This window comes from Rattus norvegicus, chromosome 7, assembly GCF_021556685.1.
Source record: "Rattus norvegicus strain SHRSP/BbbUtx chromosome 7, alternate assembly SHRSP_T2T, whole genome shotgun sequence".
Lineage (NCBI taxonomy): Eukaryota > Metazoa > Chordata > Mammalia > Rodentia > Muridae > Rattus > Rattus norvegicus.
The window spans coordinates 55,723,454-55,739,232 of NC_141540.1; the positions used below are offsets into that span (position 1 = coordinate 55,723,454).

The 15,779-nt window shown below is 38.9% G+C and overlaps 1 protein-coding gene across 1 annotated transcript in view; it reads right to left on the reverse strand.

Moving 5' to 3' along the window:
• LOC148004670 (uncharacterized) overlaps nt 1-6,781 on the reverse strand; it is a 183,316-nt gene extending 176,535 nt beyond the window's left edge. Inside the window, exon 1 of the mRNA XM_087559353.1 lies at nt 6,697-6,781. Within this exon, the coding sequence (XP_087415479.1) occupies nt 6,697-6,781 (85 nt within the window). The remainder of the gene's footprint in view (nt 1-6,696) is intronic.
• Nucleotides 6,782-15,779: the final 8,998 nt, after the last annotated feature.

Consider the following 15,779-nt stretch of genomic DNA (forward strand, 5'->3'; position numbering starts at 1 on the left):
AAATTAAATACTTTTATTAATTAAATTTGCCTTTGATGATTTCTATATTCATACTCCTCATTCTCATCCTTACTCATCTCTATGCTAACCCTTTTAACAATCCCTTTCTCCCTTCAGGTCCCTTTCTATGTTCATGTCCTTTTGCTTTGTGGTATAAGCCATTGAGTTTTATCAGTGTCATCAGTTTAATCATAGAACTCTCAGTGGTACCTAAAAAATGATGGCTCCTCCTCTCTCAACTATCATAGCCAATACTTGAGCAAGCACAGCTAGAGCCCATAAGCTCCTCTCTAACCTAAGACTGGCTATTGATGGCCCAGGCTAATAATGGGCCAATGTCAGGAACCCCAGCTGCTGTTAAGTGCAAAGATACATGAACTGTGCCATCCCCACAGGACAGCACTTTAATGCCTCTTCCCTACCTTCAAGAGCTTACATCCTACCTGCCCCATGTGCAAAATTCCCTGAGCCTTGGAAGGGGTAGAATAAATGTCTTGTTCAGAACTGAGCACTCAGTCCCCCCTTTTCTCCCCATGGTGAGCAGTCAAAAGCGTCTGCAACTGTTTTTTGTGAAGAGAAGTTTCCCTGATCAATGCCAAGGTAGCAATCATCTGTTGATACAAACATAGATGTTTACAAGGCCACTCGAAGCCATTAGACTTCCCTACTTTACTGTATTTTTGTACATTGACCAAAAAAAGTGATACCTAGTTATGATATACAATGTGTTTTGACCTGCATGTGTCCCTACAGAATGGCTACACCAAGCTAATTGACATGTTCATTACCTGATACAGTTCTCATTATTTTTGTGCTAAAAGTATTTAAAATTCACTCTTAGCAGCTTTCAACTGCAGGATACATCTGTAAATATTATTATCCTGCTGTACAGTGGAGATCCTGAACTTAATCAACTTCAGTTTTGTGTCCTAAAACTCCAATTGTCCCCACCCTCTCTGCTGTCAGGACTGACATTTTAGAATTGACATCTGAGATGCTAAATAGTTGCATTTCTATGTCTGCCTTATTTTACTTAGCTCAGTGTTCTCTAGGCATGTCTGTGGTTTTGCTATCAACAAGACTTTGCTCTTTTGTAAAGGAGGAACAGTATTTGAATGTGAATCTAGGCAACATGTTCTACATCCACTGATGGGTACTAAGGTTCAATCTACTCTTGGCTATTGTATATAAGGCTATAATTAACATTGTCAACATACTGGTCTTTATCTTGATTATCTATTAGATGCAGAACTTCTGTCTTATATAGACATTCCATTTTTTATTTTTTATTGAGTTATCTCCATACTGTCTTCTCTAAGAGTGGTACTAGGCTACTCAATAAATTAGTATACATCATTAAAACAATATACATACATTCCTCTTCCTTTGAACCCTTGCCAAAAAACTTTATTCTCTTTTTGATAATAGACAACTTAAAAGCATGAATTTACTATGGCTTTGATTTTCATATGTATAATTATCAGTGGCATAGTGACATTGATTCACGCACGCACACACGCACACACAGAGAGAGAGAGAAATAGAGAGAGAGAGAGAGAGAGAGAGAGAGAGAGAGAAACACACCTTCTTCAACATCAATAAATCTTCCTTTGACTTACAAATATCTTTTTCAGGCCCTTCCCTGTGTTCACGTTATTTGTCTTCAAATTTTCCCACTAAGTAAATGAATAGGCAATTCAAATCCCAACTAAAATATGACACCTATCAAATCTGTGTTTTCAGAATATATAAATGACTGTTTCAAAGGGAAAAACACTACCAAAGAAGAGGGAGCAAATAGCATAATCAGCTAAAAAGGAGTGAATACAAATGGAAATTAAAGACAGAATTTTTATTTAGTAGTATAAGACATTAAAAATGCAAAATATGAGTGCATTCTTTACCCTCTGTGTCTACAAATAACATCCCTGACAGCACTAAATGCTGTTACTAAGGTGAAGCAACTGGAAGGTTCCTACATTTCTCCTATGAGTGCAAAATGACAAGTCTGTGTTTGGAAAACAGTTTACCAGATTCTTACAATTTTAAAAATATACTCACTCTATTACCCAGTAATTTTTTCTCAGAGAAACAATGATGCATATGCACAAAAAAAATTTTTCCAGAAGAATTCCCATAGCAGTTTGGTCCATAATTACCCATGAGACCAACCATAGAAATGAACATTTGATTATATGTAATTATATGTCAATAAGAATAAAATTAAAGGCTAAAAAATTGCAGAAAGGTCTGAGTGTGAAGATTCATAATACAACCCATGTCCTTAACAAACTTAATTTTTTAACATCATAGTTAGCATAATTTTCTAAATACAACAGTGAAAAATTCATTATCCTTAAATTAACATAACTGTCATGTATCATTTTCTTTCAATGATATTTAATTATATCAAATGATGTAATCTCATCTATGATAAATTTATAAGCAATGATTCCAGAATTCAATATCTAGCAAGTTGGCATTAAGTGTCTGGAAGTGATAAAATGACAGTCTCAGATGTGGAAGGATTAACCAGTCCTGCTGCTAGTAGCTGCCCTTTTGGAAAGTTATCTACTTCAAGTCATTATAAAACAAAGGAGGGGCAGAAAGGGAGACTGAGTATGAGAAAGTTCTCAAAGAAAACTGATTGTGATACTAAGATGTGAAATATCAGTGTCTAGCATAAGATATCTAAATGTTGGTGTGTTCAATCATTTTTTGCCTGCTTTTATATTCTCTAACACACAATCCACATTTCATTTGCATAGGGCTTGTCCTTCTCTTATAGAGAGGGAAGAATGGAATTGAGGACATCAGAATGTGAGTGTAGGCCCTATCGCCTAGAAGCCTAGCCTGATATGAGTATATTCTTTCCAACCCTAGCTCCTTCCTTTATAAATCTAATACAGTCCTCTAAAAGTCACTGAGAAAATTAGATAGGATATTCCCCTAAAACCATTCAAATATAGTGGCTAATGAGAAAATATAGCCACTGCACACGTTTGGAAAGGTGACTTTTTTCATTACTTCTCAAGCTTTTGGTTAAGGTCAGGCAGAAAGATTGACTTTTCCTGAGACTTTTACTTTCTAGCTGAAGAGTTAGACATCTATCAAAAAGTGTACCAGGATTGGGGATTTAGCTCAGTGGTAGAGCGCTTGCCTAGGAAGCGCAATGCTCTGGGTTTGGTCCCCAGCTCCAAAAAGAAGAACAAAAAAAAAGTGTACCTAGGAGTCTCACAATACAGTTAATACAGCCAACTGTATCAATTCAGTTACTCAAGGGAAAATGAGTTTCTAGTTGCAGAAGCTCAATTAGTGAGTCCTGAAACCCAGGCTGGGTTATCCCCTTCTAGTGCTTCCTTGAGAGCTAAGAAGACATCAAAGAACCTTGAAGCAAGAAGTTTGGTCTTCAAGATGTGTGTTTTGGTCAAACATGGTCTAGAATTTCACCTAGAAGATGTACAAAGAGAGCAGCTGAGGGTCTTAGCAGTTTTTAAATAGGACTGTATACCCTGAAGGATGAGTGCCAATGGGTAGAGTTCATGTGCTTCTAAAAGAAATAAAAGGTGGGCTTTTTACCTTCGTCTCCATCCATAGCCTCTGTAAGAATCTTTAACTTAATTGTATGACTGAGGAACACTCCAACTGTGTTGTTCACACAATTCAAAAGCATTGACTGTAAAAAGAAAAATGAAACAGAAACAAAGGGAAGACTGGCCAATGGGTATTGCCAGAATCCATAACATTCCCATATTAACCCAAACTTCAGGAGGCTCCTTTTGAACTTAGACATTACATTTACATAGAAAGCTAATATTCAGGGAAAGAGTCTGTGTTTAATTGCCCTGATTCTTGGACATTATTTAAGTGGTGCTCAATACATTATAATTACAGTAACATTTTATTTCAATACCATACAAGACATTAGAAATCATGTCCTATCCAGTCTATGAGAATGCTGACAATCTCTTGGTCTCCCTGGCCTTAGGAAATAACACTGTAGCTGTGCTGTTAGCCCACTGCACCATTTGAAATGTCAACAAAGGAAACTGAGAGCAGCTGAGGGTCTTAGCAGGCTATCCCCAAATGTAGTCAAAATGCTCCCTTACCTGCAGCCATGTTTCTTTCCGAACTTGACTTGGCATCTTTTCATCGCATTCTTTATCTTTTAGAATATGGGGTGGTTATATGGCTTGTTCTGATGTTCCAAATGGAGCAGGTCAGAGGCAACTTTGCTAGAAGGGATGCTACAAGTCTCATTTCTCTCTCAGAAGCCATGAGGGAAGTCATGAAGCAGCTCATCATATCTCAACCAATGCTACCTCCAGCCCACCTCCAGTCCACCTCCGGCACAATGTGTGCTTGGTCTCAGAACCATGAGACAAGTCAACAGAGAAGAAATGGCCCTTGCCAGATCTGCAGATGTCACCAACTGAATAAAAGGTGATTGACTTATGTAAATGCATTTTGACATAGTTTCTGAGAGGGTAATAGATAACTGATACTCAGAATGCAGGTAGTATCTATAGATATGGACGTGAGGGAAAAATGTTTTTATTTATCTTTAGAAGAGAAAGATTTACACAATAAGTTATGAACAATTTAACCTAAAATTTCTATTAAAATTATACAAGACACTATTATGGATAATAAAATTGTCATGGTCTGTGAGAATCCTAAATAACATGATTTTGTGTTCCACTTACTTATATCACATACTTATGCCTCTGGGTAAATTAATATTCACAATAGTTCTGTACACAGCACAATTTTCTAAACAGCTTTTGAATGACAATTTCTTACATTGGAAATATTCTTTAAGACATACCCCCATTTTCTTGAAATGTAACATTTCTTCCACCCAGACTAAATGTAATTCAATCTGGTTTTCTTATGGCTTTTAGGATTTGGTGAGATGGCCCAGCAGTTAGGAGCATGCCACTCTTCTAGAAGACCCCAGTTCAGTTGCTAGCATCCATGCCAGGCAACTCACAACTGCCTGTAACTTAAGTTCTAGGCCCCCAGTGCCTCTTGACTCTGAGGGTACTGGCACTTACCTGCACAGATACATATGTACACAGATACATACATATACACACAATTAAAAATAAGTCACATTGTATCAATCTTTTCGAGATTGTTATGTTTATTATCCTAACTCAAGAGCCCCTCCACTCTCTCTACTATTTCACTAATGACAGTAATCAGTTCTCTGTTCTATGTCACCCCAGCAACATAGAAAGAAGTCTGACCAACTTCTACTTTTGAATTCTAGACTGATTACAAGATCAGATCTTATTTATATTTAATTGATTCATTAGAAGCATGCGTTAGAATGCTGAATCATGAATCAAGAATTGTGGTTTGTCTGATCCTCTTCACCTCTTTGTTAATCCAAACGATGATAAAGTACATAGAAAGAAAAGAAGTCATTAAATTTGAGGGACTCTGTCCGTGGCAAAATAATCTTACTCATTAAAGAATTTCGCCCACACAGACGCTAACGCTGTTGTGCTGAACTCTCTGTGTGGTGTTGCGATCCTTGCTTCTTAAGCTTCTCCTTTATCTCTAGAGGAGTATTTCTCTGGCTCTAGTTGCACCCTGCTAGAACTGTAAATTCTTGTTCCTCCTTAGCAGCACTGGGAATACCAAAGCAGACACTACATAGGCTCCATGGACCAATGGTCTTTGCTACTTTGTAGCAGACATTTCCATTTCCTATGTATATGCAGGCTATATGTAATTACATTCCTACTATTGCCTCAAAGCAGCAGCCATGTTGAGGGCTCACACTCAGCATCACACACTGCCAAGAAGAGGTATAGCCAAGGCTACCTTGGCAAGTGTCTGCAGGTGTCATAGGCAGAATGTCGTTCATTACCTCATGCCCAGACTCTAGGGTCTATCATGTACTTCCATCAAAGCATTTGGAAGTTACCCCTCATAGAAGCCGTGATCACAAAAGTTAGTGGCACATGGTATTACCTATGGATCAGAGATTATTACAGAATAACTGCCACATTGAGCTTGTGTTTCATGTCAGAGGAGTTTATCTCTGATATGAATGTGAGTTGGGTCACAGAGCAATCCGTAGAACAGGATCCAAGTCAGTTCTTTAAATTAAAGACCTTAGATGTTGTCTAGCAAAGTTTCCTGTGTGATTCTCTCCAACCATATCTTGCTGCCCTTGAGAAAAAGTCAATAACTCAATTATCTTCTCTGGGGATGAACTCTTCCCCAAGGCACCTGAACTTCTCGTGCTGTGTTCCAAATGAAGACTCAATTTTTATTTTGTTATTCCTTGTTAGTAATAAACTATTGGAATTGTTTTATAGCTTCGAGAAAGTTATACACAAAGAGCCAAGTAAATAAGTTTGTGTGTGGTTCCTAATGTCTTGCCTCTGATAAGCAAACCAGATGGCAGAGAATAATCAAATCAGAGTTACCCATGATAAGGCTGTGACAACAGTGAAAGAACAATACCCAGGCAAAACAAGGGAAGGGGAGGAGCCGGTTGCCTAGTCTAAGAGATAGCATACAATTGAGATCATAAATGTAAGAGGTATCCACACAATGAGAAGGGTGAAACTTTAGTGACCCCAGCTAAGGACAGCTCAGGAGACACATAACCACTACTTGAAGACAGTGACTAACTAGGCAATCTATTCTCTGTCTCTTTCTAATTCTCTGTCATACCTTCAGCATCCCGGATCAGCATGTCTCTATTCTGGAGGATGTGCTTTTCCAGGAACAGCCTTGCACTCCTCACAGGACACAGCATGGTTGTACAACAGAGGACTTACTCTGACTATAAAAGGAGGACACCTAGGACACAGAGTCAGGACATTGCTCTGAGGCAAATGAAAAACAGAAAGGAGTAAAAAACAAAGATTTCACTCTTATAAGTGAATAGTGGAGGCAGGTAGTAGTGGTGCATGCCTTGAGTCCAGCACTATGGAGGCAGAAACAGGCAGATTTCTGTGAGTTCAAGGCCAATCTAAGCTACAGAGTGAGTTCTAGGACAGCCAGAGTCATTACATAGAGAAATCCTATCTCAAAAATTAATTAATTAAAAATACACATAAATACACACACACAAACTAGACACTAGACAACACTCTTTTGTAGCCCCACTAATGTCATTCAGGCTATCTTGGATGCCAAATTCTGTGAGGAATACCACTTCCTCTCAGTTGTACATCCCCATCCCAATCAACCCTTCCTCCTTGACAGACTTTAAAATAACTTCAGAACAGCTCTAATGCCCCTCAGTCATCTTTTCTCCAGGCTAAATTTCCCTTGATCCTTCAATTAGACAATAACCATGCCTGAACAGAGCCATTCAAACAAAGATCCCAGCAGTCTCACTGAAGCAAAGAATCCCATCTGCACAGAACAGTGTAAACATTAAATAGGGAAATCCCTCTGACATTGTCTACAAGACAGCCATCAACACAACAGGGGAGGGGGTTGTGCTAAACAGAGTCATCTGCATGGGTCTGGTGAAAAGTACACAAATTAAAAAAAAAATGTATCCAAGTGGAAAAATAAAGTTGACTTCATTTCACAAGAAAGCTATCTGGCCCTGTTTGCTGGTACTCTGCTCACTAGTACATATTTATGTGATCTCTGAGGACAGGACATATATGCCATGTCCCTTCTCACTAAGCATCATGAGTAAACAGTTTGCATTTAGATCTTAAAAATAAATGCCCACTAGTTAAATGGTTCACATTTAACCTATCATTTTCAAAAACAAAGAATACAGTGGTGGATTTGGTTCTACCAAACTGGTATGCTGAGTGGTAATGCTCTACGATGGAGAATCTTAAAGTAAAACAACCCCTGATGTCTGCAATACCCTAAGGAAGGTGTGTTCCTTATGATGGACACTGGGATTAGAGGTATAAAAATACATGCTGTATTTCAAAAGTTTAGAGTTTTATTTTTACAAAGAGATCAATGTTTTGACCAGGACAGAATCTTTAAAGAAATATGGCATTACCTATTTCAAGATCAAACTGGGGGAGGGTACTTCAGATGTAATCACCTATTATAAAATTGATTTAACACGCACAGATTTGGTTATTCAATAAATATTTATTGAATACATGCTGTGTGACACAGTGCTATCCTGAAATCTTAATTGATATTAGTCAATTATTGCTGATCATTATCAATTACAATTAGTCAACTATTGCTGTGGTTCTCTATAAGGAATAAAACTAAAATCCAATGAGTTAAAACTACTAAAATTTATTCTCCTTCTACAGAAGTCTTCACATAACTGGGGGTTTAGCTGGACTGCAGTTCTGATTTATACCAAATGCTACCCAAAGCACAATCTTCACAAAGACGTCTGAAAAAGGGGTGCCTATAGAAACGCACATCTCTCTCAAGGCCTGTTCTGTAAATAGTTACCTCTACCCAAGTCCCATTGGCACAAAGAAAATATGACTTAGATCAACAGTAGAGCAGTAGAGCAATAAAGCCTGACTACTTTAGGAGAAAAAGCTAAAAGGTCATATGTTAAACAACTTGGCTACCTAATTCTTAGAGAATAAGAAAAAAAAATATCAAAAACAATCTGCCATGAAGGCATGACTGTGATCATGAGCCTTGAGTAAGATGATGTTGGGTTAAGGTAATAAATAAATTATTAACATCAATGGGATTTGATTAATCATTTTAATGGATCCTAGAGAATGGATACATTTTGAGATCACATTTGCAGCATTTGAGAGCGTGACAGGCAAAGCTATAAGCAGAAAGAACAGTCAGTGAACCTCTACAGTCCTCACAGGAAGCTTTGGCTAGAGAAATGAGAGATGACGTCAGGAGCGGTGGTGAAAGTGAAACCAACCTCGTTTTAACACGTGTCCTCACTATCAGATGGTGCAGGTGGGGGGAAGCATGTGTGTGGGATACCATTTGAGCTTCCAACTCAACTCACAAAGAAATAATGGCAAAGTGGAGAAAATATCATAATCATTGGGGTTAATGCCCACGATTCATCTCCTCAAAAGGACTAATTAAAACCAATAATCTTAACAAAGTTCCTTCCCTCCTGGGGTTCTGGGAAATGTCTAGAATGCCCAGGGGTAGTATCTGGGGAATGTCTAGGGGTGGTTCAATATTTTCTAGTGCCTAAGATGGGTTATTTATATTTTTGATTCAGAGTCCTTGAATGACAGTGGTCCTTAGATATAGGTTTCATGGAATAGTCCCACAAAACAAAGGCTTGAAATTTGCTACCAGAAGCACCAAATACATTCCTGTTGAGAAGAAATACTGGCCAAGACACACTGAAGTCAAAGCACAGCACGCCACAGTGAACGGCCAGGCAGAGGGATGATTCCATCTTGGTCACAGATGATTCAGAAGTGTGTCCCATTCATAAGGCAAGGACACAGGGCAAACCAGTCCCTCTCTTCCTCTGAACCCTAGACGAGATGACTGAAAATTTCTGCAGACATCCCTTGGCAATCAAGTGGCAAAACTCACATGATGGGAGAAAGGAAGATGAAAAGAAATGGGAAACATTTCTGGAAACATTAGTGAATTGCTGAATCAAACACCCTTGGGGCCCCACCACCACAACACTTAACTAGAAGTAGATTGTTGTGGTTGTTGTGGTTGTTCTCGTTGCTATTAGATGAGTAAGAAAGCGTTCTAAATCATAAATGATAGACTTTTTAAATGAAAAAATTGAGTCCCACTTGTTAAAAGAATTGGATCGCTAAGTCTCTCAATATACAGGTTTGGAGCATAACTAAGAATGGGCATCCTCTTGAATGTATAGGTACCTAGATGGACAACATATATACACAGATTCATAAATATATACATAGATAGATGATAGACTGATGACATATTAGATAGATGATAGGTAGATAGATAGATAGATAGATAGATAGATAGATAGATAGATAGATAGATAGACATAGATACATAAATGCATAGATACAAGATATGTAGAAGATAAGTAGATGTATAGTTATATACTGCTCTGTCATTAAAGATGGCACACATAAATCACTGTGAATTTGATGAAGTGTAGGCAAGATGACCAGTCATATCCAAGTCATGAAACACATGTTTACTTGTATCTCCTGTTGCCTCACAGATACTTGGGGTGTTTTATTCATTGCCTAACTAAATTATTACTTCTTAGAAGGCATGGATGAAATTATTTACACATACCAAATCTTCAGATAGAATGCATGAACTCAGGGAGTTCATTGAATTCTTATGTCTCAAAACTCTGTCTTCACTGTTGTTACTGCTTCTATCACATATATAAACCCAGAGGTCACAAACGAAAGACCCTAAAAACTGTAGTACAGAACTTAATGTGCAGTGGGGAGGGAGGATTGCCTAAGTGGAAAAATGTTTGCCTGGAAAGTACAAGGTCCTCGGTTCTGGTCTCACACTGAAAAACATTTTGTTATTAGACTGTTACCAATAGTGAAAACAGATTTCACATTAAAATCTAGGTCTGTGCCTTCAAAGGAAGACTCCGCTGCCTTCTTCCTGCCTGTCAACAAGGGGTTGGGGACAGGAAGACTACACTCTTCATCCCTAACCCACAGTAGTTGGATTCACCCACATTCCAATAAGTGGCCTTAATCTCCCTGATATCAAGCCCACACCTCTGCAATGGTTAGGTTGAACGATGTGACCCGGTGTCAGCACTGTGTGGTCTAGAAGCCTGCCATTTATTATAAGACAGTAGATTACTGATGTGTTAGATTCCTCTTCCCTTCTTCTCTATATCCTCTCTAGTATTTAGCCCCAATACTGGCAGTCCCTAGTTTGAAGCTGTCAGTACACTGCCTGATAAAACATAGAGTAGTCAGAGTTGTCTACGACTTAGTTAAAGGTAAGCCAAAAGTTCTACCTCTGTATGAGCATGTGTGTGCATGTATACATGTGTGTCTGCATGTGTTTATGTGAGTATGGAGGCAAGGGGTTGGTGCCAGGTCTTTTCCAATTGCTTTATAACTTACTGTCTAAGACACAGTCTCTCACTGAATCCAGTTTGCCTAGGCAAGCTCCAAGGATCCTCATGTCTTCATCTGTCTAGTGGTTGTGTCATAGGTATGTGGGACACCAGCACACTCCTGGAGATCTGAGCTAAGGTCCTCATGCTTGTCCAACAAGCACTTTACCAACTGAGCTGTCTCCCCAGCCCTACGGTTTACCTTTATAAGTTCACAGTTCACCTTGTTGATAAGCAAGAGTCTTCTATTACACAAAAGAAAAAGAGAAAAAGACAGAAAGAGACAGAGACAGAAAAAGAGGCTGGATTCAACCCAAAGTGAGCCTGAGCCACCAGCAAAAGGGGGAGAGCCTTTCATCTCTTCCTCTTAATAACGAACAAAAAACAAATACCTTTTCAAAAAGTTTCCACTTCCTGCAACATTTTGCTGATTTTCATGTGAAGACACTGGACAACTGTAGTGCGTGCCTTAGGCAGACACAGAAAATCTCCTGCTTGGTTTTCATTTTCAGTAACGGACGTTAGCGCCTCCATGATGCTGGGATGCAGTTTCCAACTCTTGAGTCATCCTGATGTTCACTCTGATGCACTAACCTGTGTATGCTCTTTGCTACTTAGACAGGAGAGAAAGAAGGATAGAGGCAGGAGACAGAGAGATCCCTGAATCTAATTTCTTTTCTTTTGTTTCTTCTTTTGAGCGCGGCTACTAACAAACTGCATCCAATCCCCCTAAGTGACCAGTGACCACCGACCACGACCACCAACCATGCCTCTTGGAGCCCTAGCACTTATCTACTGTCTGAAAAGTTCCCAGAATTCCAGATGTCACATAATGGCAGAAACTATCTATAGCTGGCATAACTGTGCCTCTGCGAGATAGAGCAGGAGGCAATCACCATCAGCTGCTACAGACAGTCTGAAGCAGCCCCAAGTTTCCACACCTGGGATTAAAATGAAAACAAATTCTTATATCTGTAATCTTAAAAAAAAAATTCCAGAATTGTCACTATACTAACCCACAGACCTACTCACTTTATGTGTTTTTAAAACCAACAGTCAGAATGGAAGGCTTGAAGTGAGTCTTTTTTTTTCTTTTTTTTTCTTTTTTTTTCTTTTTTTTCCTTTTTTTTTTCTCTTTTTTTCTTTCTTTTTTTTTTCTTTTTTTTTTTTTTTCAGAGCTGGGGACTGAACCCAGGGCCTTTCGCTTGCTAGGCAAGCGCTCTACCACTGAGCTAAATCCCCAACTCCCTGAAGTGAGTCTTAACTGCAGAGAGACTCCCCCCACCACCCCAGTGAGACACAAAAACAGAGTTCGATGCAAACACAAGAGGCTTATTTTTCCGACACATCAGAGTCAACCCTCAGTCAGCCCCTCATGGCTAGTGACTAGAAGACAACCCCGAATGGCTATAACAAGCAGTTTTTATACTTTTTAGGGGAACAGGTTACATCAGCAAGATTAGAGTTTAAACTTATTGGCTAAGCATATTGACTTTCAAATCTATTGGCTAGCAAGTATATGACATGCATTGAAACTCTATCTGGGACCAGAGGGTCAGGTGACTATCAGTCAGTACATTCTGTGGTTTTTCAAGAATGTCCCTGCTCCTCCTGAGAACCATGAGTGGAGACTGGAACTTGGCCTAGCCTTGACCTGAGGCAGTGGGTGTAAGGCTGGTGAAAGCTCCTAGGGTCCTTCAAGGACACCAGAGAGCCAGCTTAGTTCCTGTTGTTGTGCCACTTTGACTAAATAAAATGCAGCTCGATGATCAACAGCTGCATTCAGATTCACGTATAAAACCTTGTCCAGAACATACTGTAGAACCTTTTCAGCATTCGAGAAATATTGTATCCAAAGGACTTATCTACAGAGCACTATATTAAGGGCTCCAGATTGACACCCGGTAGATGATATTCATGTAGAAAAAGCAAGACTTAGTGTTTCCAACCGCAGAGAAAATAAGAAGCTGATTCTCCTGAGAGCAATGAATTGGACAAATACCCTTTTTGTCATTCACCCAGGCAGGGAATGTAGTAAAGGAGGAATGTAAATCAGACGGTCACGGAAATGCTGGGACTATTATGGCTAGCCTATGACAAGAACAAATGGGAGCACCATCCCATTTGTCTTTAAAATTTTCTTTTTCTTCCTCCAACAGTAAAACGTCTCCGTACTTTTACTGCAACAGATATGTTTTTTAATCCTCAGGAATACATTTAAAGACAGGCAAAAAGTAGTAAGAGGGGCAATGAGTTTTCCTTCATTCAAGATGGTTTAAAAAGTAAAAAGAAAAAAAGACTAAGATTATCTTGACGTAGAATTGTTTTCAGCTACCTAGAATATATTGAAAGGAATGAGCTGCCCTGAGATGGTTTCCACCGTGACTGTATTGGCGGGGGGGGGGGGGGGGGCGCGTTGTGCAAATCTTCAGGTAAAAGAAGAGACTTGACTTTTACCATAATGTTTTCAAAATGTGCTTTCGGTTCTGAATTGTGTAAGTCAGGTGCCTACTGTGTGATGCAATTCATTGTTATGTCACTTCTCATAAGGCTTCGCTGCTCTGTGTTTCACTGATGCCCTCCCCAGAACAGACAAGTGCTGCAGTCAATAGAGTAAGACAAATTAGCCTGGCAGAATATCTGCTTGTCATCTCACAGGCAGATTTAGAACCTCCAGATGTTGGCCTTCGTCTTCGTTTTGATAAATCACGTTCACAATCATAGATTTTATTAGTTTGGGCTAACTCTAGTATTATCATTAAGCTCCAAGAACAGAATTTGAATCCCACTGTCGAACCTAAGAATATAAGTACGTAAGTATCTGTAGTGTCTGTAGTATCTGTTCTGAGCGTAAACAGTGTTGTCCTGTATCTGATATATGTTGTCTCATGTCATTAAGATAATATAGAATATCGGAATGGAGCCCACGACTGTAGCATTATCCAGGAAAATAATGATGTGTGGCATATATGGATAATATATGCACAACTGAAAACTTCATTTTTTTCATTCTTTGCTTGAATACTTTCTACATGTGAAATAGAGTGATTTAGCAATATCAAATGCATATTAGAGGCAATTTAAAACTTCGTTGGGGTCAGGTTCAAGGCAAGAGGCTTATGGGATTGAGGCACCTTGGGCTACACAGTGCAACTCTGTCTTGCAAAACAATCACATAGCAATCTGAAGTTATATAGTTACAAGAAGAGTAAGAACAAGATCACAGTGCATTATTTGATTTATTTTTTAATACACACCAAAATGCTCAGCCTACTTTGTTTTTATATTTCAATATGATGAGATCATTAAAACTAGAAAATTATCTCTCTTGGATATTCAACACTTTTATCTTTCCACATATCTTCATTCATCCATTGAACATTTATTGAGCCCTTTTTCCTAATAGATAGATGATAGATATTTTTTAAAAAATCCTAATTAAATCATGTCCATAGTCACAAAATATGCAACACATATTATACTGACCCAAATATATATTCAAAATATAAAACACATATTGATCCAATCAGCCAGCTGAGGAGGAGACAAGGGGCTGTCCCATGTGCTCCCTTCCTAAGAGAGAAAAGCTTCAAGCTGCAACCTCTTGGGGGACATGCTGTAGCATATGCTTTTCTAGCGTGGATTAAGGAAGCCTGAGCAGCTGGTACTCGTTTTCAATATGAAAGGAGAATGGAAGGCTTACAGGAATGACTAAAGTTCAGATAAGCTAGCCGTGCCTAGGAGGAGGGTGCATTGGTCTTGGTGTTAAAGCGGAGAAAATTGATTAGATCACAAAATGAACAGGTTTAACTTTCGATTCCATAAGCCCAAGAAAATGAAAAGCGAAGGTCCTGTGCCGTCATACGAGGTGCCCGTGTGTGTTGTAGGCAAGAGACGATCGGGATTAAAGTTCTGGATGAAATGCCACAGGGCAAAGTGAAATAAGACTCTGATTTGTGTTAAAGGCTGCCCATTTGCGAAGTTTTAGATGGACGACTCTCAATAAAGTCAAAGTTTCAAATCTGAAGAAAACACAACCTGGACTTTTGCCCAAAGTAAGGCAGATGTGTCACTTCCTGTTCCTTGGTCCTCTCACACCAAGAACACCCCACATTTGTAGATAAGGTCCCCTTGAAAATCTTTATATATGAGAACAGATTATTGCCAATTTGCACATGGCTCTGTGTTCTTAGATAACAAAATATTGGCCTACTGCTTCAATTTGAATTTCAGTCAAATGAGGTGGTAAGAGTCTTGGAAGTTTAAGGTGGTGAATTAAAGTGAAAATATGTGCATAATTCCCTGTATTTAAGGAATATTGAATGGCTACAGTGACAGTGTCCAGACGTGTGAACACATATGTAAAGATAGCACTTTGAGGGGGTGCAATGCGAATTTCTGTGTTTTCATTACATATACATATGCATGTGCATATACACTACAACCATTAGAACTATTGCTTGCCATTTCATTGCAGAAATACATAATAGATTGTTTTAAAAAAAGAGTAGTAGCATATTGCTTAATGTCTGAAATGTTTGATCCTTACTCTCTTACTCATTCAAATGACAAAGGCCACTATTCATCTGACTCTAGATTTCATAGGGTAACAATCAGACATAGCTTCAGGAATAATTCAAACATCTCCCTTTGAGATTTGGATCAAAGGGTAGTGGCTTAGTCCCTGGAAGCTCTGGTTGCTTGGCATTGTTTTATATATGGGGTCTCAAGCCACTTCAAGCTCTTTCAGTCCTTTCTCTGATTCCTTCAACGGGGA